The 27717-nt window shown below is 39.2% G+C and overlaps 2 protein-coding genes across 4 annotated transcripts in view; one reads left to right on the top strand and one right to left on the bottom strand.

The window, feature by feature from the left end:
* The first annotated feature begins 715 nt into the window (after positions 1-715).
* brpf3b (bromodomain and PHD finger containing, 3b) lies at positions 716-19851 on the top strand. Its single transcript, XM_049486211.1, has 13 exons — positions 716-1379; positions 4057-5665; positions 6675-6831; positions 7351-7482; positions 9269-9397; positions 11101-11413; positions 12465-12743; positions 13172-13822; positions 15789-15870; positions 15974-16068; positions 16705-16796; positions 17161-17315; positions 18100-19851. Exons 2-13 carry the CDS (start codon positions 4092-4094, stop codon positions 18281-18283), a joined length of 3843 nt encoding a protein of 1280 aa, XP_049342168.1. The 5' UTR covers positions 716-1379; positions 4057-4091; the 3' UTR covers positions 18284-19851.
* Positions 19852-21320: 1469 nt separating this feature from the next.
* Positions 21321-27717, bottom strand: part of nr1h5 (nuclear receptor subfamily 1, group H, member 5) — a 31249-nt gene continuing 24852 nt past the window's right edge. For 2 of the 3 annotated variants that reach the window (XM_022670610.2, XM_049486222.1), the window contains 6 exons: positions 27427-27522; positions 26668-26767; positions 26458-26574; positions 26233-26343; positions 24477-24593; positions 21321-23311 (listed from right to left, as the gene is read on the bottom strand). In XM_022670610.2, coding sequence (XP_022526331.2) covers positions 23103-23311; positions 24477-24593; positions 26233-26343; positions 26458-26574; positions 26668-26767; positions 27427-27522 — 750 coding nt within the window. In that variant the 3' untranslated portion in view covers positions 21321-23102. The remainder of the gene's footprint in view (positions 23312-24476; positions 24594-26232; positions 26344-26457; positions 26575-26667; positions 26768-27426; positions 27523-27717) is intronic. The other variant, XM_022670611.2, reaches the window with a different exon arrangement.

The following is a 27717-nucleotide window of genomic DNA, read 5'->3' as shown; positions in this document are numbered from 1 at the left end:
ATAGTAAGATAGCATCTCAAAAAATTAGATAGTATTTCAAAATAACGACTTAGAATATAAAAATAATGAGACAGTATCTCAAAATAACAACTTTGTATCCCACAATAATGAGTTAATATCTAAAGATAAGATTGCATCTCAAAATAACACTTTAGTATTTAAAAAATAATGAGACAGTATCTCAAAATAACACTTTAGTATCTAAAAATAAAAAAAAGATAGCATCTCAAATTAATGACTCTGTATGTCAACTTAGCCTATCAAAATAACGCCTTAATATCATTAAAAAACTTTAAAATTAAAAAGATAGTATCTCAAAATAATGACTTAGTATCCCAAAATAATAGCTAGATAGCAACTCAAAATAATTAGATATCTTCGTTATTTATATATTTACTTAATAATGAGAAAAAGTGGCGGCAATAGGCTTCCGTACATAAACTTTATGTGACCCACATTGTATTAGTTCAGTTATTAGTGTGTGTGTGTGTGTGTGTGTGTGTGTGTGTGTGTGTGTGTGTTACCTATGCTAAGCTAAGCTAAGCTATGCTAAGCTAACTACCTGTAACTCCTGAGGCTCCTGTACTCTGTGCTGCTGCTGAGACCCGGCTGAGCTCGCGGTGTTGCAGCGCCGCTGTGTTTAACCGGCCGGATCTCTGACTGCAGCTCTTCCCCCCACTCACACTCACACACAGCTGATCACCAGCAGCCGCGCGCAGGCGGTAGAGCTCGCAGCGGCTGCATATAAGCAGCTGCACCTTCACCCTCACTACCGGGCACTGCGGGCAGTTTCAAAAGGCTGTTATAAACCTCTGTTGTCCGTCAAGCGTTAAATAAACGTGTTGTTGCAGGAATGTTGTGGGCAGAAAGCCGGTGGCGGTGTGTGGAGATGGCCTGCTTTCCCCGTGAAGAAGGGGCGTGTTCTCGCTATCTGACTGAAAGCCCCGCTCCACTCTCTCCCTCTGTATCAGCTAACCCAGCCTAGCAGCTCACTGCCTAGCGTTAGCATTAGCTTTCTAGCCGGGAAACGTCGGTAAACGTTACATACTGAAGCTGAAAACAACCAGCTGGGTAAATTAGAGCTCTGAACCATTTCTGGACCTGAATCTGGGAGCTGTTAGCTCGCTTTAGTCAGTGCTGAGGGAGAAATGCCTTATTCCTGAGTGGAGAAACAACGTTTGGAAACATGGAATACATGATGAAAGAGTGAGAGAGATATAGAGAGAGACGAGGGGGGGGACGTGTTTTTATCGGAGAATTTGACCGGCTTTTCGGCTTTAAACGGCTCCCTCTCCTCTCCTGGCTGATTTGGCGATATCCAGAGGAGCACAAACGGCAGCTTCAAGCTCGATTCCGTGGATTTTCTGGTTTTAAAGCAGGTAAATTAACCTAATAGCTGTTGCATTTATAGTTACTTGTTGAGGACGTATTTATTTACTAAAGGCTTAACTTTAACTCAGGGCCATTTCTGCACAGTTAATGCTAATCCTCTGCGAAATAAAGTCCATCCTGAGCTAGTCTATATCTTAAAGCTGCTTAAAAATGAGAAAATAATATGTTTGATTGAAGCCTAAGGAGAAAAGTAACATAGCTAGCTCGGTTAGCTTAGTTAACTAATGCTAGCTGTTAAGAGTTTGTTGTCTGGTGTTGTGTCGAGTTGTGCTACCGTGTCAAGCTGTGCTTCCCCTATGTAGCACAGTGTAGGTTAACTATATTTAAAGGTAGTTAATTAAAAATATTGTATCATTTTTTTTTCTAGGCAGATGTTTACCTATGGTGATTGGATAGCCTAAATCTCTGTATCATGGTAAATTTAGTTAAGATAATGAGATGTCATTTAGCTAGAAATATCAGCTAGCTAGCTAACCTATATAGCTATAAGTTCTATTTTAAAAGTTTATTATTTATTACTGTTAAGTAGGATTTAACTATACATTTAAAACCCCAATAATGCAAATAATAATAGCATTGAGCTCATGTTAAAAGTATCGTGATCATTAAAACCACACTAACCTTTTTAAAAAAGATAGATATATAGAAGTTGTATTTTAATCGATTATTATTATGATTATTATTATTAGGCATTTAGCTACACCTTTTTAACCCCCAATAATGCAAATAATAATAGCATTGAGCTCATGTTAAAAGTATCGTGATCATTAAAACCACACTAACCTTTTTAAAAAAGATAGATATATAGAAGTTGTATTTTAATCGATTATTATTATGATTATTAGCTACACCTTTTTAACCCCCAATAATGCAAATAATAATAGCATTCACTAACATATTTAGAAAGATATATAAATACATAGAAGTTGTATGTTATTATATTACTGTTTATTATTAACTGGCAATTAGCTGCCTTTTAACACCCAATAATGCAAATAATAGCTTTGAGCTTTTATTGTTGTTTAAAAAAAGCCACACTAATATTTTAATAAGCAAATAGTGGATCCGCGCTTGCGCAGTAACGCGAAGAAGTACGTATCACCGGGTAGCACAACTCGACACAACACCAGACTTGACGAGCTAGCTAACAGTTTAGCTTAGCATGCTAGCTAATGTAGCGTAGCTAAGCTAGCTACTCCGTAGCTAATGGTAGTTAGCCAGGTTAGCTAACAGTTATTTTTCGGCTGTGGCCCGACCCAACCCTCCTTTATTCAGCTGTAACTTTATATAAAAGGCACAAACAGTAGTTATACTGCGTTGTCTCGTCAGAAAACACCGTATTAAGTGTAAAAAAAAATAGAGTTCGGCCGCGGTAACTGCGCTCTGAAGTTCTGTTAGATCTGAACATGGCTGACATTTCGTTCTAGAAATGAGGACGCGTAACTGAACGCTTTATCCGCTCAGCTCGGCGCTGATTGGCTGAAAACTGGATCCGCTTGAGTTTCGAGCTTTCTGATTGGTCGCTGTAGTGCAGCTACGCTGAAAGGGAGAAAACTTGGATGTTGAACAACTTTAAATAACTTCCAGTTTCTCGACAATCCGATCAAAATTCGCTTCGCATCTGGTACGAAAGTAACGCACCTCCAAAACCTCGTATCAGACACGAGAAATGATCACAAAGTAAGCGCTGAAAGGGCGAAATGCCGGAGGCCTCGCTCACAAAATCCCGTCCCACAGAAGTCCCGCCCCCAGAGAGCAAAAAATAAAAACACTGTGCTGCTGATGGTGATCTCTCTGAGATCAGATCAGATCTATTTAGATTAATGGTCATATCATATACAGCTCTGGAAACAACATAAGAGCCCACTTAAAATTGATGAGTTTCTTAGATTTTACCAAATTGAAAACCTGGTTTGATCACAAGCCATCAAACCAAGCTGAACTGCTTGAATTTTTGCACCAGGAGTGGTATAAAGTTATTCAAAAGCAGTGTGTAAGACTGGTGGAGGAGAACATGATGCCAAGATGCATGAAAACTGTGATTAAAAACCACCAGGGTTATTCCACCAAATATTGATTTCTGAACTCCTTAAAATGTTATGAATATGAACTTGTTTTCTTTGCATTATTTGAGATCTGAAAGCTCTGTATCTGTTTTGCAAATAAATGCTATAAATGACAATTTTATATTTGGAATTTTGGAGAAATGTTGTCTGTAGTTTATAGAATAAAACAGTAATGTTCATTTTACTTAAGCATACACCTATAAATAGCAAAATCTGAGAAACTGATTCAGAAACTTGGGTGCCTAATCCTATAATAACACAAAACACACCAAACCTATAAGTAGTCAAACAATGGGAATATCATTGAACAGGTGCTTTATTTTAGTAATCCATTTTAAAAATGTGAAACTCATATACTATATAGATTATATTACACACAGATTGATCTATTTGAAGCGTTTATTTCTTATATTGTTGATGATTATGGCTTACAGTCAATGAAAACCCAAAAATCTGTGTCTCAGAAAATTAGAATACTATATAAAATATATATAAGACCTAAATAAATATTATATAAGACCTCTTTTTGGTAAAATTGCTAATGTCTATTAATTGCTAACTGTCTATTTACTTATTTAATCCATTCGTGTGTTTGTAGGTCCAGGCTCAGCGTGGCCAGCAATAAAGGTGCCCATGAGAAAGCCACGCCGGAGGGGGGGTCTGCCTGGGGGTTTGGGGAACAGGAGCAGTGATGACACACCCAAAGATGGTGGAGGTGGTGGTGGTAGAGATGGCGGCAGCAGTTGTGGTGATGGTGGTAGTAGAGGAGGAGGTAGTGGAGGTAGAGGGTCAGCACAGCCCCGCTCCCCGTCCCCCTACAGGCTCAAAGTTTCCCCGACGCGAGAGACCCTGACTTACGCCCAGGCACAGAAGATGGTAGAAGTAGATCTGGACGGTCGCCTGCACCGGATCAGCATCTTCGACCCGCTGCCCATCATCACAGAAGACGAGATGACTGCTCAGGACATCGCAGAGTGCAACAGCAACAAGGAAAACACAGAGCAGACGTCCGCGTCCAGCGCGGCCAACCTGAGCCGCAGGACCGCCAGCAATAAAAACAAAAAGAAGGACATTAAGAATGCGTACATTTCTATACTGAACCACTTCCCCAGCTCTCAAGGACAGTCTCACTCGCAGCACGGTAACCACTGCCCCTTACCCAAGCCCACTTTTAGGGTGCTAGATTCTTTTGTACCTACGGATGCCCCCCCTCTACCCTCAGCCTACTACCGCTACATGGAGAAGTCTCAAGAGGAGCTGGAGAACGAGGCCGAGTACGACATGGACGAGGAGGACGTTTCCTGGCTGGAGATGGTGAACGAGAAGCGGACGTCCGAGGGTCAGCCAATTGTTTCGCCGGACACTTTTGAACTGCTGATGGACCGTATGGAGAAGGAGTCGTTCCTGGAGTCGAGGAGCCAGGTGCCTTCTCAGAGCTCCATCGACGAGGACGCTTTCTGCTCTGTCTGCCTGGACGACGAGTGCCTCAACAGCAATGTCATCCTCTTCTGTGACATCTGCAACCTGGCCGTGCACCAAGAGTGTTACGGGGTTCCTTACATCCCTGAGGGTCAGTGGCTGTGCCGCTGCTGCCTCCAGTCCCCCTCCCGCCCTGTGGACTGCGTGCTTTGCCCCAATCGGGGTGGAGCCTTTAAACAGACCAGCGACGGACGATGGGCACACGTGGTTTGTGCCATTTGGATCCCGGAGGTGTGCTTCGCCAACACTGTCTTTTTAGAGCCTGTGGAGGGAGTGGACAACATCCCTCCGGCCAGGTGGAAGCTGACGTGCTACCTGTGCAAGCAGAAAGGTCGTGGCGCGTCCATCCAGTGCCACAAGGCCAACTGCTACACAGCGTTCCACGTCACCTGTGCCCAGAGAGCAGGTCTCTTCATGAAAATCGACCCGGTGCGGGAGACCACTGTGAACGGAACAACGTTTTCAGTGAAGAAGACGGCGTTCTGCGAGGCTCACTCGCCCGAACAGAAAGAGGGCTCTGATGACGAAGAGACAGGGGGGAGGGTGGTGGGAGGACGGGCCAACAGGGGGAGCAGTGCGTATGTCCCGACGCCACAGTTAAAAAAGTCGGGACGGAGCAATAAGAAAGAGGAGGAGAGTCCCAAGAAAAAGGGGAAGAAGAGCCAAGAAGTAATATCTAAAAAGTTAACCACACCTGTGGTTGCCGTGCCAGAGATACCTTCAAATAGGTGAGTCCATCAGCCATCACTTATATTGAACTATTGCGATATTAATTTTCTACAACTAATCGATTTAATCAATTAAATTCTTTAGTTGGCAACTAATTTTATAAACAATTAGTAGGGTGTCGAGTGGACCAGCGTTGCTAGGGTTACTATGGTTAATATGGTCAGGTCATCAGCTAGTTTGCCATCAGCTGCCAGAGCCCTGAGAGAGGACAATTGGCCTTGCTTTTTTAAATTTTTTTATCTGATAAATAAGTCAAGTAGTTTTTATTGTCAGTTCTGCATACGTACAGGACATACAGAGAACTGATATTACGTTGCTCTCCTTCCCAAAAATTACAGAAAGTACCGAAAAATAAGATATAATATAATATAAAAGAATGGGGAAACACTGGGAGATGTGAGACAAAAGACAATAGTACAATAGTGATGGGGGGTGATTAATATGAAATGACAATACAAGTATGAACAGAACCTGAATAGATAGCAGTGCAAATATGGTATACTAGCCTAATGTAATTGTTTGTTGCCTCTCTAATATTAACCAGTATTTTATATATTTAACCAATATTTTAGCACTATTGATTTGGCTTCATTTGGGTCAAATACACAACCTTTTAAACAATATTTTTTCCCAAGTTCTCAGCATTAGAGGCCATAATTTCATTCAAGTTCATTCTCATAACTGAACAAACAGCCACAAAATTGTGAGAAATAAGTGCACAAAAAGGTGCACTAATTCTGCTTCTCTCTGGATTTATGTATGAAATGCACTTTTATAAGAGAAGCGCAGCTCAGTCTAGGAAAACAGTAAAACATAAGCTTGGAAGAACCTTTTTGAACTTTTTTTTTTACTGTAGTTTAGATGTTATTTTTATTCTATATTTCTATTAATGTATTAAAGATTTTAGATTACTACAATAAAAGCATTTTTAAGGTTTGTTTGTTTGTAAATTTTTAATTACGATGATTTTATTTTAAAAGAAAAAAATCTTGTATCTGTTTTCCACAGGTTGAACAAAGTTTTTAAAGGAATTATAATGCAAAAAAAGAACTATTTTATGCAGAGGTTGCACAAATATTGGTTACTGAAGCGTCAATCACGCAACGGAGTGCCTCTCATTCGCCGGCTGCACTCTCATCTGCAGGCCCAGAAGAGTGCAGATCAGGTTAGTGGTTGCTTATGTTGCTTATAAACGAATATTTCTTAGGGATGCACCAAGTTTTTTGCAGAAACACATTTTTTGTGGTCACATTTTTTCTCATTTTTAAAGAAATTAATTTATTTTCCTCAGCAGAGCTACATTAATCAGAAATTTACCTTAGCAGAGCTACTTCAATCATAAATTTACCTCAGCAGAGCTCTTTCAATCATATATTTACCTGAGCAGAGCTACTTCAATCATATATTTACCTTAGCAGAGCTGCTTGAATCATATATTTACAGCCCAGTACAGCTCATATCCTTTTTTGATTCCAAGAATAAGTGATGCTTAAGTATGGTGTAAAAATTTATAAATGTATAAATAATTCTCTTTTCTGTTACAGTCTTTTCACATTTACCATAATAATCCAGTGAATCTCTAATCATGCTCTTATCATACAGAGCTTTATTGTGTCTAGTCCTAGAAACACGTTTTAATGTTTTTATCATCGTCCATTTTTTTTGTCTGTTTGCGAATCATCAGGCCGAGCCAGATGAAAAAGTGAGCGCTGTAAGAGAAGAGCTGAAATACTGGCAGAAGTTGCGGCATGATCTGGAGAGAGCCCGGCTTCTGGTGGAGCTCATCCGTAAGAGAGAGAAACTAAAGAGAGAGCAGGTAGATTATTATTATATTTTGTATTATTTTAACCAGATGTTAGACGGTTTATGCTTTACAGCTGGATAAATAGCCTCTAAACCTGATCTAAATGTGTTTAAGTGTTTAGTTTTCTGCTTTTTTGCAGCTCAGTACGTTTAAGTACAGTTTCCTCCCTGATTTATCTGACGGCTCCCCCATTGTAGTAGCTGTCTGTTGCGTGGCAACAACACCAATCTAGAAGTGCGATCACCTGCCACACCTTCTCCTCTATAAATGAAGCATGCCGTCCTGTCATGCTGCATTGTTGTGTGTGTGTGAGAGTGTGTGTGTATATATACACACTCAGGCTCAAAGACTGCAAAACGACTGTCCTTCCCTCTTTAACAGAGAAACCGATCAGAGCTCTTATTGGGGAATTTTTAGCTTTTATAGCGTTTAATTCCTTGTATAGCCCAGGATTATAGTTTAAACAATTGATTAAAAAAATAATCACAATAAAATGCTGTGACTAAATTATGGATAAAATCATGAATATATATATTTTTAAATGTTGATACTTAACTCTGTTTTGAGAAGGGGACAGTAATAATGGTGTTGGGTGGTTTATACCTGGCGGACTAGATCTTTGTTTTTCTATATATCATAATATCTCAGGGTAGTTTTGATGCTTTTAAAGCTAGAATATTGTAACGTGCTGAGTTACTGGTTTAACTGAGAGTTTTCATTAGGGAAAATAAAGGCTAGTGTAGCTCCATATTCCACACTCAACAGGAGTGTGTGTGTGTGTGTGTGTGTGTGTGTGTGTGTGTGTGTGTGTGTGTGTGTGTGTGTTTGTGTGTGCATGAGAGCGAGAGAGAGAGGGAGTAAGCATTGTACATCTTCAGAAAGAGATCAGCATTGCTAAATAATTTCATTTGCCTTCATTTTTGTTAATAGGTATATTGATATATGCATTAAAAAATAGAGAGTTTTCTGTAAAATTGAGTATCTTTTAAACATTACTTTCAAAAAACAACCTAAAGGTATAGAGAGATTTACCGAGGGTTGATTACCTGTCATCCTCCTGCTGTAATTGTTTTTGTGGGTTTTTTTTTTTTTTATATATATATATATATATATTTTTTTTTTTATTTAATGTGCGTGTGAAATTAGCATTATTTAATTTTTTCTTTCCATCTTAAATGCTGCAGCCTCTGAAAGCTTTTTTTCTCCTTTTATAAAGGAAAATACTCAAATTTGTGGGTTGCCAGTTATTCTTCTAGCCCGTGGGACACCCTATTCCTCGATGTGCACACACTAAAAAGAGGAGTAGGACTAAGTGGTAGCACCAAGGGGTGAAATGGGATTGGGCCTAGCACTTATTGGTCATGTTAAAACAGACTCTGGTTAGTTTGCACTTTTGGTGCGGTTAGTTTGGGCTGTTCAGGTGCAGTTTAACTTGATTTTTTACACACATTATTAATACAACTATACACAAACACTGTCTCTGCAGTGTAGTCCAATGCTAGGCTTAATCCATGTCTGGGAAAACTGCCTTGTATTTATAATGAGTCTAAATCAGTCAAGCAAATCAGATTTGATTTGAATCATTTTGGCCAGTCACTGTCAGAACTTGCTGGTTTAAAAAAAATTTATCGGATTGGGATATATATATTTTCTTTTGGAAAAATGAAATATCTGTGTAATTTAGATCCTTTTTTTTGCTTCAGATTTATCCCATACAGACTTTTCTGTGGATGAAATGTTTTAAAATGATATTTGAATGAGACTGCACATTTATAGAGTCCTGCTCTGCGTATTTCAGATGAAGGTGCAGCAGGCAGTGATGGAGCTGCAGCTGACTCCTGCACTGATGCTGCAGCGCTCCACCCTGGATCAGCTGCAGGAGAAAGACTCCGCTGAGATCTTCGCTCAGCCTGTCGATCTCAAAGAGGTGAGACAAAACACCTTGTTCTGTTTACAGGGATACGTGCTCTTTGGTGAGTTACAGAATGATTTTGAAGGTGTAATCTATGGAGTGTTATACCACAGTTAGTTCCGACCCTTACCGGCTGTGCCGTTATCAGCCGGTAATGCACTGTAACTAACCGAAGCTCTCCATGTATTACTCCGCCACATACAGGTAACCTAGCAACTATGCAGCGCTTACAAGCCAAACAGCGCAGCTACAAACAGAGCAGCAATGGATCTATTTTAACTGGCGGAGTTTTTATAACCAAACAGATCCTATTTTCTCCTCCAGTTTAACTCAAAATCTTTCCATAAACATCGATAATGGAACTGGAGTGGTATGGCAAAAATACACTCGAGGTTTGTGCCCAAAAAAAAAAAAAAAAAAATTTCCTTTTAAAGTCAAACGAGTGCTGGATGTTAATCTACACAGATTTCTCTCCTAAAAACTGTTTATTTGGGTGAGTAAAGTGCTTCCATTTATTTACAGTAAGCGTAGATATCCAATATTTTAGCACACTAGCCGCAGTTAGCAGCGCTAAGCACAAGTAAATGCCGCCCGACAGTGTTACACTGAGGAACCCTGAGTGTTCCGGTAACACAGGGCGCTATCAGCTAGCAGTTTATCCCAGGTAGCTTGTTTTAACATGGCAAACATGGAGACTAGTGCTGTGGTTAGTGGTTATTGCTAATACTGCTCCAGCCTTGGTGCTGGAGAAACTTCACTGAAACTCTATACTTTATAACGCTGTACTCCAGCAGAGTAGCTTTACTACTCCTGATAAAACTGTAGTGTTGAATATTAGTTGCAACACAACTTCATCAGAAAGCACTTTCAAAAAAACTTTTACTGGTTTGTACGCGAGTGTGATATATTGTAGGTACTTTTAGACTGTTACTCTAGGTGATTTTTGGCTGCTTGCTTCCACTTTGACTTGAGTACCCCAACTTTCACTTCAGTACAGTTTCTGCATATTTACTAAAGGAAAACCCCCATAGTTCCTCCATAGTGTGGTTTAAAAGAAAGTTGTCATGATATACTTCTTAATTTCAGTCGATATGATGTATTGGAAAATGCTTTTCTTTAAAGTTGCATGATTGGATGGATTATTAAACAGGAACTAAGAAGTTTTACAAGTATACAAGTAAAAAAAGTATAAAAGCTTTATTTTAGATGACTGTAAGGTAGAGGTTCAAAGCATAATACCGTAATAATCATTTTGAAATCTAATTTTCTGCTGCACAAAGTCCAGAGCAACAAAACTGATTCACTTTCCATTACCTGGCGACTCCTCTGCCAAGATCTGCTTATTAAAAATTATGAAAAGGCACATCAACACATTTGATCTATGCTGTTCTATTCTGTTTCTGATTGCTTTTCAGTGCCTGATTATCACAGTGTAACCGCGGTGTAATAAGTCCTGTTAGCTTCAATTAAAGCCCTTTTTCTTCATGGTGTCGGATCTTTTTTTAAACACAGTACTAATTGAGTCCCAGGGACCATATCTGATTTACCTATCAGACTCTGCTTTGTGATGCTAATAATGTTTTGTTCATCGTTAGCTTCACTGATTTTAATTTGAAAGTCACAATTAAATTAGCAGTCGTTCAGAACAGAGACCGGCTATTATCTCTGTTCTGTTTTTATTCTGCTGTCGCCTAATTTACTCTCTCCATCTGTCGCAGGTTCCTGATTACCTGGAGTTCGTCTCTCAGCCCATGGATTTCTCCACCATGAGGTCTAAGCTGGAAGCGCACAAATACCGCTCGATCTTGGACCTGGAGGCGGATTTTAACCTCATGATCGCGAACTGTCTGCTGTATAATGCTAAAGATACGGTGTTCCACCGCGCTGCAGTGCGACTGCGGGAGCTAGGTGGCGCTATACTGCGGCACGCGCAACGGCAGGCTCAGAATACGGGGCTGGACCCCAATACAGGCATGCACCTCCCAGAGTCTCCGCATAAGAACGACTACTACCGCTGTACGCTGGAGGACGGTGAGTAATGCTTGTCCAATATACTCACCTCTGAACGGCGAAAGAGTTAGCGCTGCGGTTAGCGGCTAATGCTAATACTGCTCCAGCCTTAGTGCTGGAGAAACTTTACTGAAACTCCCTTTTATAACGCTGTACTTCAGCAGAAAGGCTTTACTGCTGCTTAATACCTGACTGATTAAATTCATACATAAGGTGCACTGATAATTTTTGGGAAAATTAAAGGATTATATTTGCATCTTTTCGTCCAAAAAATACTCGATGCTCAATACTTTGAATCCCTATAGCTAGACCTGTCGCGTTTTTTACATTATTGGCTTGTCATACAATATACAGCTCTAGAAAAAAATAAGAGAATTACGAGTTTCTTTGATTATATCAAATTGAAAACCTCTGGAATGTAATCTAGAGGAAGTTTATTGACCAAAAGCCATCAAACCAAACTGAACTGCTTGAATTTTTGCACCAGGAGTAAAGCAGCATAAAGTTATCCAAAAGCAGTGTGTAAGACTGGTGGAGGAGGAGAACATGATGCCAAGATGCTGTCATTAAAAACTGTGATTTAAAAACCAGGGTTATTCCACCAAATATTGATTTCTGAACTCTTAAAACTTGAATATGAACTTGTTTTCTTTGCATTATTTGATTTTTGAAAGCTTTGTATAATTTTTGTTATTTCAGCCATTTTCGGCAAAAAGTGCTCTTAATGACAATATTTTTTATTGGAATTTGGGAGAAATGTTGTCCCTAGTTTATAAAATAATACAACAATGTTCATTTTATTGAGTTTTGAGTCACTGATGCTAGAACTATTTGTGTATTTGCCAGAATATTAAATATGCCATATGGCCAACTGTAGACATTTGTCAGTGTTTAGAAATCATCCTAGAGTCTGTTATTATACTAATTACAGCTCTAGAGTTTGCTAATTTATACCTTGCTAGAAAACTGAATTGGTCCCACAGGATTTGTTCATGACAAAAGCTCAATGCATCAAACTTATTCCTAACTGTGTTTTTGTGTGTGTGTGTGTTTTTGTGTGTGTGTTGTGTAGTGGACACGCTGCTGGACCCGGAGAACAGGCTGCACATGACAGCAGAGGATCAGCTGAAGGAACTACTGGATAAGCTGGATGTGGTGACGTCCATGCGCTGCAGCGGCGCAAGAACGCGCCGCATCCGGCTCCTGCGCAAAGAGATCAACAACGTCCGCTACCGCCGCAACTCGCACCTCTCCAACGGAGACGTGAAGGAGGAAGACGAGGACGAAGATGAGGATGAGGAAGACAAAGAGATGGACATTGAAAACAACCTTTCTTCATCCTCGGACAAAGGTGAGATTGTCAAAGTCGTGTCTTTTATGAAAAAGTGAAATTGCTTTTGAAATTGTCAATTAAAATTTTCAACAATTCATCAAAACGTTGGCATAAAGCTTACACTATCTACTAGAATGAGTACAACCCTCACAACCCTCCACCTCTCTTTGGAGAGTTCTTTGCCATGAGGTGCCAGGTTGAATATTCAGTGGCCTTTAATTTATTTATCATGATATTTCCTGGTATTTTCGCAATAACAATGCTCTTGGCAGTATGAAAAAACACTGAATTAAAAAAATATTTTAAGAAAACACTCCTGCAACAAAATGAAAATTTAATTTTTAAAAGTCAATGATCCAGAATGTCATGATACTAATAATAATGCACTCCATCTGTTATATACAATATATATATATAACTTGTCTGGCCTTGTTTTTGCTTCTCAGATGATTGTAAATCCACCCCACCTCCAACCCTGGAGCCGTCAGGCCTGGCCTTATCCCCTCCGCCCGGGGACACCCCCCAGGACCCCCCCACTCTACGTCCAATGACTGCTGACCCAAAGATCTCGTCCTCCTGTCCGTCTGAAGCTCTGAGTCGGAGCAGTGAGAGGAGGGAAGCCGAGACAGAACCGGAACCAGAGGCAGATGTTGTATCTCGGAACAGACTGCTGGACACGCCTCCGGTTCTGTCCCCCAGCGAGGGCAAGCTGCTGAACGGCCTCTCCTCGTCCTCCACCCCGTCCCCGTCCCCGACCCGGCCCGTCTCCGGGGGAGTGGGACGCCGCACCTCTGTCCTCTTCAGGAAAGCGAAAAACGGCGTGAAGCTGCAGCGCGAGAGAGACAGTCAGCTGCAGAACGGCAGCAACGGGGAGAGCAAACCACCCTCGCTCTCGCTCAGCTGCAGCTGCAGCAGCACACCCACCCCCACCCCCGCCGCCACACCCCCCGCCTCCACCACAACCACCACAGACACAACAGCACAGACACTGCGATCATCAACACCCCCGCCATTACTCAGCCCGGCCAATGAGAGGGTCCGCAGCCGCAGCAGCAGTCCTGAGCACGAGATGACCCCGCCTCGCTCTATAGAAACGGGTAAAGACTCATTCAGTTACCTGCTGCTTCTGAAATTACTAGTTTTATGCCACATTCACACCAGAACTGAAACTGCTGATTCAGATAGAGGAGCACCCAGTTCAGAACTGATGACCCCATCTGACCCAACCTGTGCTGCAGCGTCAATGAAAATACAGTTTCTTGTTTTCTTCCAGCTTCAGCATCGTTCCTAGAAGAAAACAAGAAAATCTAGTGAAAACTAGATAACTAGTGGACACACTCTGAGGCTAAAATACTATCTAAGTCTAATTTTATACATTGTCAGATAGGGGTGGGACAAATGATCTGTCTTGCAATATATTGTACACATATTGTAAAAATTCTAAATAATATCTAAATATATGGCACCTGTTTATATCGATGTATCTTTTGGATTATAAAATATTGTATTAATATGTGGCAGCAAATATTGATATTTGTATTGCAACTTAGGCTCTGTATACATTTAAAAAATAAATAAATAAATAAATAAAATAGCAACATGTTATTTACTGCTATTATTATTAGTAGAAGTAGTAGTAGTATTTATATTATTCTTATCAATATTAGTGCTACTAGTAATAGTAGTATTAGAAGTAGGAATAATATTATTAGTAGGAGCATTATTATTATTATTAGTAGTAGTAGTAGTAGTATTTTTTGTAGCAGTATTATTATTAGTAGAAGTAGTAGTAGTAGTAGTAAAATTATTAGTAGTGGTATTTTTTGTAGTAATAGTAATATTATTATTATTATTAGTAGTAGTAGTAACAGTAGTAGTATTTTTAATAGTAGTAGTATTAATATTATTATTAGTCGTAGTATTAGTAGGAGTAGTATTTTTTGTAGTAATAGTATGATTATTATTATTATTAGTAGTAGTAGTATTTTTGTAGCAGTAGAATTAATATTATTATTATTAGTAGTAGTAGTAGCAGTATTATTATTATTATTATTAGTAGTAGTATTATTATTATTATTATTATTATTATTATTATTATTATTAGTAGTAGTAGTAGTAGTAAAATTATTAGTAGTGGTAGTATTTTTTGCAGTAATAGTAATATTATTATTATTAGTAGTAGTAGTAGTAACAGTAGTAGTATTTTTAATAGTAGTAGTATTAATATTATTATTAGTCGTAGTATTAGTAGGAGTAGTATTTTTTGTAGTAATAGTATGATTATTATTATTAGTAGTAGTAGTAGTATTTTTGTAGCAGTAGAATTAATATTATTATTATTATTAGTAGTAGTAGTAGCAGTATTATTATTATTATTATTAGTAGTAGCAGTATTATTATTATTATTATTAGTAGTAGCAGTATTATTATTATTATTATTAGTAGTAGTAGTATTATTATTATTATTATTATTATTAGTAGTAGTAGTAGTAGTAGTAGTAGTAGTAAAATTATTAGTAGTGGTAGTATTTTTTGTAGTAATAGTAATATTATTATTATTAGTAGTAGTAGTAGTAGTAACAGTAGTAGTATTTTTAATAGTAGTAGTAGTAACAGTAGTATTAATATTATTATTATTATTAGTCGTAGTATTAGTAGGAGTAGTATTTTTTGTAGTAATAGTATGATTATTATTATTAGTAGTAGTAGTAGTATTTTTGTAGCAGTAGAATTAATATTATTAGTATTAGTAGTAATAGTAGTAGTATTAATAATAATATTATTAATAGTAGTATTAGTAGTAGTGCTGCTGTTTGTATATGTTTTGGGCTCTAAATCTAAATGTTGTTCAGCAGCTAAAAAGGGTTTTCTGTCTGATTTACATATAAACACACCTTAAACCCCCATTTCAACAAAGCCTACCTTCCACAATCACACAGTGTGCTTTTTTCACTGTGCCGTTTGGTAAATATGATGAGTCACAGTTTAAGAGGAGTTGTGGTTTGGACGTTGATTGTGTCTCTAAGCTTTACTCATTTCTAAATTCACCGTTTGTGTTCACAGCTCTCACTAATGGATTCAAAAAGCACAAAGATGGAGGATCTGACTCTGAGAGCAGCCCCTCCCCCATACTCAAGAAGGAAATGTAAGAGAAAGACTTCACCACTTTTAATACTTTTAGATTTTATTTTTATTTTGTTGAAGACTGTAAACAGGTATTAATAGAATGTATGCCTGCATGTTTTTAGTGTTTTGCCACCAAAAAAAAGTCGAGGAAAACCTGCGCTGTCCAAAGTTCCGTTCTTAGAGACTGTTAATGGAGATTCTGACTACACTGGTCCAGGTAAGAAAGATGAGTACCCTGAAATATGGTGCCATATCAACCACCCCTAATTATCACATCAGGGTATGATTTTTAAATTTTTAAAAAAAATTTTTGCTGTTTTTATCAAAAGAAAAATTCACTCTGTTCCTGTTTCCCATTATATATTTACTAGAGACTATAGATTATATCTGTCCAGCGTCATTTATTTTACTTTAATCCTGAATATATATGGAGATATTTGGAGTGCATAATTATTATTAGTATCATGACTGATCATTCTGGATCATTGACTTCTCAGTTAGGAGTGTGCCATATCATTTTTTTGTATGCAATAATACAATTTACAAATTTACAAGTAGTGTATTCTTAAAATAATATTTAAATTCAGTGTTTTGTCATATTGACAAGAGTATCGCTATCACAAAAATATCATGAAATATCGTGATATTATTTTAAGGCTATATCGCCCACCCCTACTTGGGAATGTATTTAAATTCTGTGTATTTATTATTATATTATTTTGCTTTTCTAAAAGGATGTGCTGTGTGGTGTATTTTGGTGTTATGATGTGATCTAAAACACAGAGTAAAAATTGATTATCGGCCCATCGCTACACTAAACTTTCTCATAATGGGTATTTCTTTTCTGTCTCAGTGGACATGCTGTCTATAGAAAGTGATGCTGAACTGGAGCCTCTGGACCTGGTGTGGGCCAAGTGTAGGGGTTACCCGTCCTACCCTGCTCTGGTGAGAGAGAAAACTCCTCAATTCTGCACTAATTTTCACACTTTCATCTTCAGAGGGCAGCAATACGTTTTTGCTCGGCAGTTTGCAGAGCAGGGTTTAAGCCTGGTCTTGGACTACGCCTCATTTTAAAAGGATATTTCCCATTAAAATTTAAATTATCTGGGATTAATCTGCTTGTCTAGCCCCTGCATTGCCATTTTTTGCCAATAAAACAGGACTTTCTATAGAAACTATTTACTCTTCACTTTTTATTGATGCTAAAAATGAGCAAGAAATAGCAGAATAATTACTGAATAGGCTGAATCTTGTCTCTGATAAAGTATCTGATTAATACAGGTAATTTAATCATATTCCTCTTTGGTAGATCATAGATCCAGACATGCCAGAGGAGGGTCTGCTGCATAATGGAGTGCCTATCCCCGTCCCTCCTGCGGATGTGCTGCGGCTTGGGGACCAGAGGCAGGAGGAGGCTGGCGAGAAACTCTTCCTCGTCCTCTTCTTCGACAACAAGCGCACCTGGTGGGTTTACCATTAGAGCAGATCAGCATGCAATCACCAAATTCAGCAAATTAAGCAAATTCTCTAAATTTATATTAGGATATCTGACAAAAAAAAAGTGATTAATGAAGGATTTGCACTAGACATGAGTGATTTTGTAAAAAAAAAAATGTAAAAAAAAGCTATTTAAAGGTGAGTATTATCGGCCTGTAACCTACTGCTAACCCCAGCTAGCATTGCTGGAGCAGCATTAACATTTGCTGCTAATCATGCTATCTTTATTTTTTTCGTTCGGAGGGGAGTATATTGGACTGTAGTCTGCGTGTTTACCATGTTAAAACAAGCTATGTGGGACGAACCACTAGCCGATATTGCCAGGCTTACCGGAGCACTCGGGGTTCCTCAGTGTAGCGCTGTGGGGTGGCGTTAGCCGCTAACCGCTAGTGGTTAAACTTTAGTGCTAATGCTCCAGCCTTAGTCTAAGATTACTGTGAATAAACAAAAGCGCTTTACTCACCCAAATAAACATCAGTTTTCAGGAGAGTTTTTACAGTTATTACAGTTTTGTTTACTAAGCTTTAGCTTAGCTTTACTTAACTTAGTTGGCTACCCCCCCACAACCACCCAGCGGTGAGATCTGCTGAATTAGAAGTTCTTGATAGTGTTAAAATGTGTCTAATAATCCAGTGCACCCTATAATCTAAAAAATACAGTAAGTTTAGAGTTCTTATTTAATTCTTTCTGGTCTGCTCTCATAAATTATACTTCATCTCTTTCTTTCTTTCTTTCTTTCTTGGTGCTGCAGGCAATGGTTACCACGAGACAAGCTGCTACCACTGGGCATGGACGACACGGTGGACAAACTGCGCCTGATGGAGGGTCGGAAGACCAGCATCCGGAAGTCCGTGCAGGTGGCGTACGACCGAGCCATGATGCACCTCAGCCGAGTACGAGGGGACCACGGCTTCGTCGGCTCCAACTTCTTATAGAGTCCACCAAAGCCTCAGCACACGTCACTATCCTCACTATCCATTCTCCTCCTCATCACTACTACTACTCAAATACCACTCGCACAGGCGGCTGCGTCCCAATCCCTTTGCTCGCTCCCTCTCTTTCTCCCTTGTGCCCTTGCGCCCTTCCTCTCTCCCTCTACTGGACATGAAGGGTACTGTTCAGGGAGTGGAGTCACTCAAACACAGTGCACTGTCCACTGACTCTCCACTGACTCACCTCTCATTTCTTTCCAGTGTCAAGAAGAAGGAGTGTCAGCCATGAAATCGTAGTTTGTTTAAGGTTTTTAATCCCCCTTAGGGCTTAAAGTGAGCGTGAGTTGTGCGTGGGGGGGGAGCTTTAAACAAGCATACGTGCAAATATGTGTGTGTGTTTGTGTTTTTTAAACTAGTGTCACTTTAAATCTGGTGGTTTAGAGAGTCTGGACCATCCGAAGGCTTGCTGTCGACGATGGACGTAGAGCAGAGTCTGTTTTCTGACAATGATTCATTTATAAGACGAATGAACGAGTCGGTGAATCGGAGTGAATCAGCTGGAAGCGAGCGCGTTCCAACGTATGAATGAATCACTGCCATTTTCTTATGATAGCTTTTTACTTTTTAACGTTTTACAAACCACTTCTATTTCTTGTATATTGTAAAGACGACACTTGTGCGTGCGTGCATGTGCGTGTGTGTGTGTGTGTGTGTGTGTATAGAAGTACATTTCTTTCTCTTTTTATTTTCTTTTTTTTTTGTCGTACAATATCTAATTTAATTTGAGTCTTGTATATTGTGAATTCAATCGCCTGGATGTATGAAGAAGTCAGATCTCTTCTGTACATATTTGTAAAAAAGAAAAAAACAAACAAAAAAAAACAAACCAACATCAAGAAAATGAAAGAAAGAATATCGAATCATTGAATCACTTACTTTTGCTGCAAAGGGTGTGTGTTCCGCTTGTCTTCGATGTCAGATTGTGAGAATACACTCATATGTTCGTATGTATGTATGTATGTATGTATGTAAGGTATACACATACATCGTACGATGTACATTTATGTATGATACGCAGCAGCCAGTTGTTATATGGTTCTATCATTTTTGATACACAGAAATGTAATTTATTTATGGATCGCAAAGAGATAGAGATAATTAAATTATATATTGGTTGAAGAAGAATCGAATCAAATATCGTATTTAAGATGAACTATTGAATAGGGGTTTTAACACGAGATGGGCTTTGAGACTTTATGGCTTTGTTTTTATTATGTTCAGCTTTTCAGATGAAATGCTTTGTTGGAGGATGCATTATTCACAAACAAAGAGACAGACAGACAGTAAATCCTTCTTTTTTCTTTTTTTGATCACATTTTTTGCACCATTAAAGCGCAGAGCCTTGTATTTATTGTAGAAACTTGCTGAGCTCTAGGACCTGTTTATAAAGATGGAGCTGAGAGAGAAATTTTAAGCTTGTACAAACTGCAGATTTTACCTACTCGCCAAATAACCAGTCTCAAACAGTATTTTCTCATGTGGGGAAATAAATGTTCTATTGAATCTCTTAATGCTCTTGTCCGTCTGTTTTCTGCAACATAAAATGTGAAATCTCATCCTCTTTCTTCTCTGATTTTAAAGCACTATTTTACCACTCTTTGCTAAATTCTCTTCGGCTCTTTGAGCAGACTCTACTCCCTCGACCCGTGACTCAGCGGTGGGAGTACTGAAGGGATGATTCAGCTTGTTTTACATGGCTCCAACAGAAGTGGCATCAAGTGGAATCTGAGTGAGACCAGATAAACGTGACCAAACTTCAGCTTTGCTTGTCAGGACAGCAGAGAATTCAAGGGCCAAGGTCACTTCACTTTGTCTTCTTTTGTTTTTACTTAAATTGATCAAGCGTTTAAACATTATAATCCTTGTTTCTACACCCATTAGCCATTTTTGTAGTTTTGTAATCACAGACTGTAGTCCTGTATCTGTTCCTAGAGACACCTTATGGTCTTCGCTTCACTCTATTCATCAATGGTCAAGACCACACAGGACCATTATTGCCTCTTTTTGAACATCGCAGAGTAGCATCACAGCGCTAATGCTCGGAGGAAAGCACAGCGACTCTGGTGGTTCTGATACATCAGCTCACAGACGCAGCCTTGTGCTGATCCACATCACCCTAGAAGTGATGAGGGGAAAGAGAGGGCGCCATCTACTGTACTGTACCCACCCAGAGAGAGCACGACAAATTGTCCTCTCTTAGGGCTCCGGCAGCTAATAACAAGCTGCATGACCTGGATTCAAACACGCTCCCCATCATAATGGCAGCGCTTTAGACTGCTAGACCACTCGGCGAGAATACTCTTCAACAGTGTCCTGTGATCACTGATAAATAACCTAAGCATGACCATCACAAATTATGTAGCAATAGAGTAGCTTCTGTCTCTGACGCTACATGTCAAGGTTGAAATATTTGGCAAAGCTCAGGTTTTTTTGCTGAATTTTTGGCTCCCTGATTATGATGTCACTGTAAGGAAACCAACGTAGAACCACCCTGGCTCCACACCTTTCCCTGTCAACCTCCACCAGAGCCCCACCCACTAGATTAGTTAATGAAATGCCATTTCGGTTGAGGAAAGAAAGTACACAACATTAGGATTAGCCAGCAGACTTCGTCTGAGGAAGGGATCTGTACCTACTGTCTATAGCAAGTCAACAAATGAGGGAGATGTAAGTATTTTCAAATAATGAATTTTGCGGGGTTTTTTGCAGTTTAAGCATAAAAAGCATGGTAAAAACACAAATAAGAACCTCACCATATCATATAACGGCTACTTGCATGCTATTTTCATAGCTTAGCTGCCCAGCTAACAATGTGGACAGGCTTAATCAGTAGCAATATCTTAATGCTTAAACCTATTAGAAATATTAATAATAGCAAAAATTGTTGCAGCTACGGCTCCAAGTGTTCCAGTAAACTAAGGCACTGCCACTATGACTCAAGAATCACTGGTTCAAATCCCGTTCTGATGCACCAGACAGCTTTAGAAACATAGATTTTTATTTACTGCATATGTTTTTTTGTTCATTAGACCTTTAGACATTGATTTGACTTGCGTGTAAAGTATTGCATATACTTTCTAAAAGATACAATGAGAAAAAAAATAAGTACAAGAGTACAGTACACTGAATCAGGTTATTGCATTATCAAAAACAAGTTGCCGTTTTGTAACACAGCACTCCAGTGTTCATAGAGCATTTTAGAGTAGGAGATCTGATCTGGGGTCAGGCTTTATAACTAGCTGCTGTGGACCAACTGTATATAAAACAGTAATACTATATGGTATGTAAACAGGTTATTATTATACGACATAGTGTATAATTTGTAGGAATGAGAAGTCTTGTAAAAATCCCAGTTATTAAGAAGCGTTCTTGGTCTGTTTTTTTTTTTTTTTTTGTCCACTAAGTGGCATTATTGCCTAGTTTTGCTGTTTAATGGGAATTAAGCGATCAAACAGACTGTCTCAGACTGTCTTAGAAAAGTTCATAAAGGTGATAGACGTTTATCTATATATGTAATTCTAGTGGATTATATTCGTAGATTCTCCCTTAGCTTCTTACTTAAGGTTTTGTAGCTCAGTCTGTGGACTGGAGGCTACGTTCACATTATCAGGCTGACTGAAAGTGACTCAAATCTGATTTTTTTTTTGCTCAATGTAGCTCAGATCTGATTTTTTCATGGCTTGAGAAATATGTATCCGATCCATTGACATGCGACATGAATGTGAACGGTCAAATCTGAATTCATGCGTTTTTTTTTTATTGCTTTTACGCATTAGCATTAGCGCTATGTGCTTCTCTCTCGTACCCATCGTACACATCTCTTGGTGCAGCTGTGCAGCTATAGCTGCAAAAAAAACAGCAAAAGCAAACAGCCTCGACCTGAGAATGTACTTTAGACCAGCTGTTTGCTCTTCACTCTTATTCGTACTCGTAGTTTGTATTATTTAGTTTCTAAACTGAAAGCAGAAGCATTTCTGAGTGGAGAAGAATATGGATAAAATATTGTCAAATTTACCTGTACCAGTGTACCAGTGTTCTAATACGACCATCCCTGCTAAGCGTAATATACAGTATTCATTCTAAAAACTGGGGCGCTTTTCGCAAAAGTTCTTCTTCTGGCCCGTCACAGGTCTGTCTTTACGTGCTTACGTCACACGTACAGCCTTTAAAAGAATATCCGGCTCAGTTTAACAAAAAGTGAGCGGCTGGTGGAGTATTGGGGACTTCAGAAGAGGGAACTCAGAGCTCAGCAGCTCATTCACTCATTGTAAAACCAAAGAAATGAAAGAGTAAAGTTTCTGACTGAGCTTTCTCTCTCTCTCTCTCTGACTGAACATAACCTGGAATCGGATTCATCCTCTCTGAAAGGAGGCGGCACCACACCCGCCCAGTTTCAGATTCAAATGATTCTTCCGCATGATTCTCAGTGCAATTACCCATTCTCACCAGAGAGGGCCTTAAATCTTACTTATATCAGCTTTTAAACAGTAGATCAGCTCAGTAAAGCTGTTTTAACTTGGTCATTCTAAACAAAGTGAAGCCTGCTGATAAACCGGCTAATCCTAAACCTTAAACCTTAACTTTCTTTTATTTCTCACTATAATAATAAAAAAAAAACACTGAATTAATTTCAGTATACAGTCAGCACACAGCACAGTAATCCTACTCTGTTATGTTTTATGAACACTGGAGGTGAGATCAGTCCTTCCAGATGACCCAGTCCTCTCTCTGCTCTCTGTTCTCTGTGGTCTAGGGGCGTCTCTCAGTGCTGCAGGTCCCAGGGTTGCTGTGGTAGGAGCGTGAGGTGGTTGTGGCGGAGCGTCCTGAGCTCGGTGAGTCGGCCCAGCAGCCGGGCGAAGCGGCACGGACCCACAGCGGCACCATCGCCGTTCCTGCAGACCTTAGAGAGAAGATCCAGAACAAACTCCTGCAGGTTCTCCACACACCGTACCGCTCGAAGAGAGGGCCTGTCTGCTTTCACACACACATACACACACACACATATACACAGATATACACACACAGATACACACAACGGAGGGGAACAAGCGGACAAATATTATTAGATTAGAATATAATTAAAGCCAAGACATATTCCAAGTCCAATAAACGAACAAAGTAAGCAGTTTCAAGTTATCAGCCAATGCAAGCAACAAAAAACTCTTAAAATATTACTAAACTTTTGCTGCACAAACCAGTACAAGCGCAGCACTAACGAATGGAAACACCTTTATTCTGTTTCTGATTATATATATTATATATAGATATTCACTGAAGCGATGCCATGTGTTTGGACTGTGGTAAGAAGTGAAATAGCGCTATCCATCACTATAGTGCTGTTTTAATAAATACATAAATAAAATTTAAAACACTAAATTTCAGTAATTCAATGAGTATCAGGACTGTGGGCGGAAGCGGCAGAAATGTGTATGCAGGAGCGGGCAGTAACAGGACTAAAACAAGCAAATTTATGCAGGACCAGGCGGTAACAGCTCTACAACAAGCATTTTTTGGCAGGAGCAGGTGGTAACGGGATTAAAACAAGCTAATTTTGGAGGGAGCGGGCGGTATCGGGATTAAAACAAGCAATTTTTGGCAGGAGCGGGCGGTAACGGAGTTAAAACAAGCAATTTCTGGGAGGAGCGGGCGGTAACTGGATTAAAACAAACTATTTTTGGTGGAATCGGGCTGTAACGGGATTGAAACTAATGGTTTTGACAGGAGCAGGTGGTAATTGAACTGAAACAAACAGTTTTTGCTGGAATCGGGCGGTGACGGGATTAAAACAAACGATTTTTGGTTGAATTGGGTGGTTACAGGACTAAAACAAATCATTTTTGGTTTAAGCGGGCGGTAACGGGACTAAAACAAACGATTTTGGATGAAATCGGCGGTAATGAGACTAAAACAATCCATTGAAATGAGTGTAATCTAAGAATTTTTTTTTGCACATTCCTACCTAATAAAGGCTTCTTGCCTCCTCTGAAAAACCAATCCTAGTCTCAATATACTAACAACTCATATCACACTGTTAATTCTAGATTAGTCTAATCATCTTAACCAGCCTGACAAAAAATACTGTTTATGCTAAAAGTGTAATAATTCCCTATATTATCATTAACTGAAGACCACAGACCTGAGCAGAGCACGGCAGTAGCAGTGAGAAGAGCGTATTCAGCCTCAGTCACAGCGATGGCGGCCATACTGTGGAAGAAATTTAGCACTGGTCCCAGGAGCTCCTCACTCAACCCTGCTGATATTAAAAAACAGAAAACAAACAATTAGAAAAAGGTCATGGTGCAGTAACAGGTAGAAGAATGTAAAATGTAGATAACCCAAAACCAGGCGCTGTAATTTAGGAGATATAATATGTAACACTATACAGGGATTTAGTATATTGAAATATATTGCAATACTGTTACCAAGAATATATATTGTGTCACTGTTTAAATCATAGACTGTATATAAAGATGGACGCCGTGTCTCCGTTCCCATTCATTCAATGAAAATGAAGCCAAAATCTTCCGCCATGTTGGCGATTCTGAAACCCGAGTCTGCGCAGTAGAGACCAGAGGAGGGAGAAAGGCTGTGGAGAGACCGCCTACTCATTTAAATAACCCCGCCCCTGAGGGCTGCCTCGCGGTCACAGACTGCAGAGCGGGGCGGAGCAGAGCTGACGGTCTGTTATTGGTCCCGCCCATAACCAGCCCTTTTACCATAACCACACCTTTTTTGAATAGAGCCGAATAAAGTTTTAAAAACCGAATTCTGTGGGGATATAAAAATTTAACAATATAAGCAGAGGTTACACTAGCTGCTGCATTTAAATAATGGAGGTAGAATTACAGTATATTAGAAAAAAACGTGATTGAAAGTTGTCTGTTTTGCCATTGAAACCTATGGGGATGGGTGGAGTTACACAGCTTTCTGAAACCGAACAGCAGGGGGCGCCCGACCTGTGGTGGCTTCACTTTTAAGAGACGATGCTCTGTCCAGCTATATACAGTCTATGGTTTAAATACAAATGCTATGAAAAAAACAAACAATACTTTTGTCCTCTGAAGGCCCTCTGGTCTTCACTGCCCTCTAGTGGTCGGGGTTTAAATATAACCCAAAATGAACCACTGTCCTAAATGCAAACTAACTTTAAATATTTAAATTGTTTAACTAAACAATAAAAATGTTTTTCAAAATTGCTAAATATGGTGTTACTTCGAAACATTGATATCGTCTTCCACCCTTAACATAATTAAATGTAAATGTGTTCTTCAACGTAAGAACTATATATTTTTTGTCTTGGGCTTCTCCCGTGTCAAAAATATATTTATGTTTTATTTATTTAGAATATTGAAACATGTTTTCTATTCCAATTCCAATGTCTAAATTTCGATACTTTGGCAGTTTTTAGTTTTTTCTTATGTTGATGATTGTGACTTACAGTCAATGAAAACCCAAAAATCAGTGTCTCAGAAAGTGTGAATATTATATAAGACCAATTGGTACTTTTGGAGCAGTGTGGGCATTGTGCCAAGTCCTGCTGGAAAATGAAATCCTCTTCTCCATAAAAGCAGGAAATGCTGTAAGATGCTGTAAGAATAAAACTGCACTGTTTAGCACCTCCAGGAACTCCTTCCTTCAAGACGCTGAGAAAACTATTCATGAAGACGCTGAGATTAAAATCTTGACAAGTCTAGTCTGCAGATCCTTGTGTTCAAAGATAAATGTGATACTTAGAAAAATCTAAAGAATAAAACATATTCTGTTTTTCTTTACTAAATAATTCCTTATGCATTCCTGTATATCATTAATATAGTCTTTAATATTATTGATGATTAATTCTGTGACATGGGCCCTCTAATAAATAATCACACGTCAGTAGTCTAGACGGTTACCTGAGTTTAGTATGACCTCATGGCCGCTGTTGTTGTTGTTGTTGTTTTTAGACTGTGAAGTTTTCATCCAGCAGTGAGGAGATACAGACGATAAACTTCCAGGATACAGAGCTGAAAGAGAGCGAGGTCGAGTTTACTAACAAAGACTTACCGATGTTTTTTTTTAGCTGTGTTTTGCTCTGTTATCTAATCTCAGGACTCAAGCTGTGATCGATTAAGCCGTACCTGCGCTGAAGGCGGACGGATTCTCGGCAAACTGTTGAGCCGAGAGCAGGAACATGACCTCCATGGAGGAGCAGGACAGGAGAATGCTTTGATCAGCATCGTCCAGGAGCTCAAAGCCTAAACAACAAACACAGGTCAGATAATCACTCCTGACCAGAGGTTATCTATCTCTGCTGCGCTGCTGAGTTTACAGAAACAGCGCTGTCCGACCTGGTACGCTCTTAGAGAACTGCAGGAGCTTTTCTGTCTGGAAAGGCGTCAGATCAGCCAGACGATCTCCACCGTCATCCAGTCCTGACCACTGAGGAACCTGAGAAAAATAAGATACAACAGTCCTTATTATATCAGCTGAGAATTTGAGAATATAAGAGCACTTTTATATGATTTTATGAATTTTTTTTTCCTATTCGAACTGCAGAGTAGCACTCGGTTCAGCTCACAGACGCAGCCTTGTGCTGATCCACATCACCCTAGCAGTGATGAGGGGAAAACAGAGCACCATCTACTGTACTGTATCCACCCAGAAAGAGCAAAGCCAATTGTGCTGTCTCGGGGCTCCGGCAGCTGATGGCAAGATTTTTCCCTTGGGTTGGTAACCGAGAAACGCAAAGGATACATCAGTTGCGTCCCTTAAATCTCTCTGAATATCAGCTGCATTTTGCAGCTTTCTATTCCTTCTATGATGTAGCAACTTGGGCTCCTCTACAGCTGTGGAGTGAAATTCACTTTCACTCCACTACTGTAAATACAAATCGCACTTTCACCACCTCTTTACGTTCATGTGTAATTGTGTCATTTGTAAAATGTACATTTGTTAACAAGATAAGAGATACAGAACCAACATTTGAAGTGAAAGAATATGCATGAACAAAATATATATATATATATAGATATATATATATATTTATTTGCCACTATACTCTATACGCATTTTGAAATGATGTACAGCAAAGCCCTGCAGATACACACCCTGAAGTGTAGGCTGTCGTGAGCTCGGTATCTCCGATACGCTTCCACGATTCTGTTCAGAACACATTTCTGCTCTCTGGAAAGACCCAAAGAAACCTGAACAAACACAACAACAAAATTACATTTTTACTTAAATACTTAAGTACTACATACTAATACTGTACAATATATAATACCAGTCAAAAGTTGTATAATTTTAAAATGTTCTGCATTGTAGATTAATACTCAAGTCATCCAAACTATGCAGAAAAAAAAATAAATGGAATTATTTTGTAAACAAGAAATAGACCA

Source organism: Astyanax mexicanus, chromosome 12 (genome assembly GCF_023375975.1).
Source record: "Astyanax mexicanus isolate ESR-SI-001 chromosome 12, AstMex3_surface, whole genome shotgun sequence".
In the NCBI taxonomy this organism is placed as follows: domain Eukaryota; kingdom Metazoa; phylum Chordata; class Actinopteri; order Characiformes; family Acestrorhamphidae; genus Astyanax; species Astyanax mexicanus.
This window is presented reverse-complemented; position numbering and strand designations above follow the sequence as displayed.

Coding starts and splice junctions, on each gene's coding strand:
- brpf3b (XM_049486211.1), top strand. CDS start 4,092: ATGAGAAAGCCACGCCGGAGGGGGGGTCTGCCTGGGGGTTTGGGGAAC. Junction 15,871..15,973: donor CCCATACTCAAGAAGGAAAT/GTAAGAGAAAGA, acceptor GCATGTTTTTAG/TGTTTTGCCACCAAAAAAAA. Junction 17,316..18,099: donor TTCGACAACAAGCGCACCTG/GTGGGTTTACCA, acceptor TTGGTGCTGCAG/GCAATGGTTACCACGAGACA.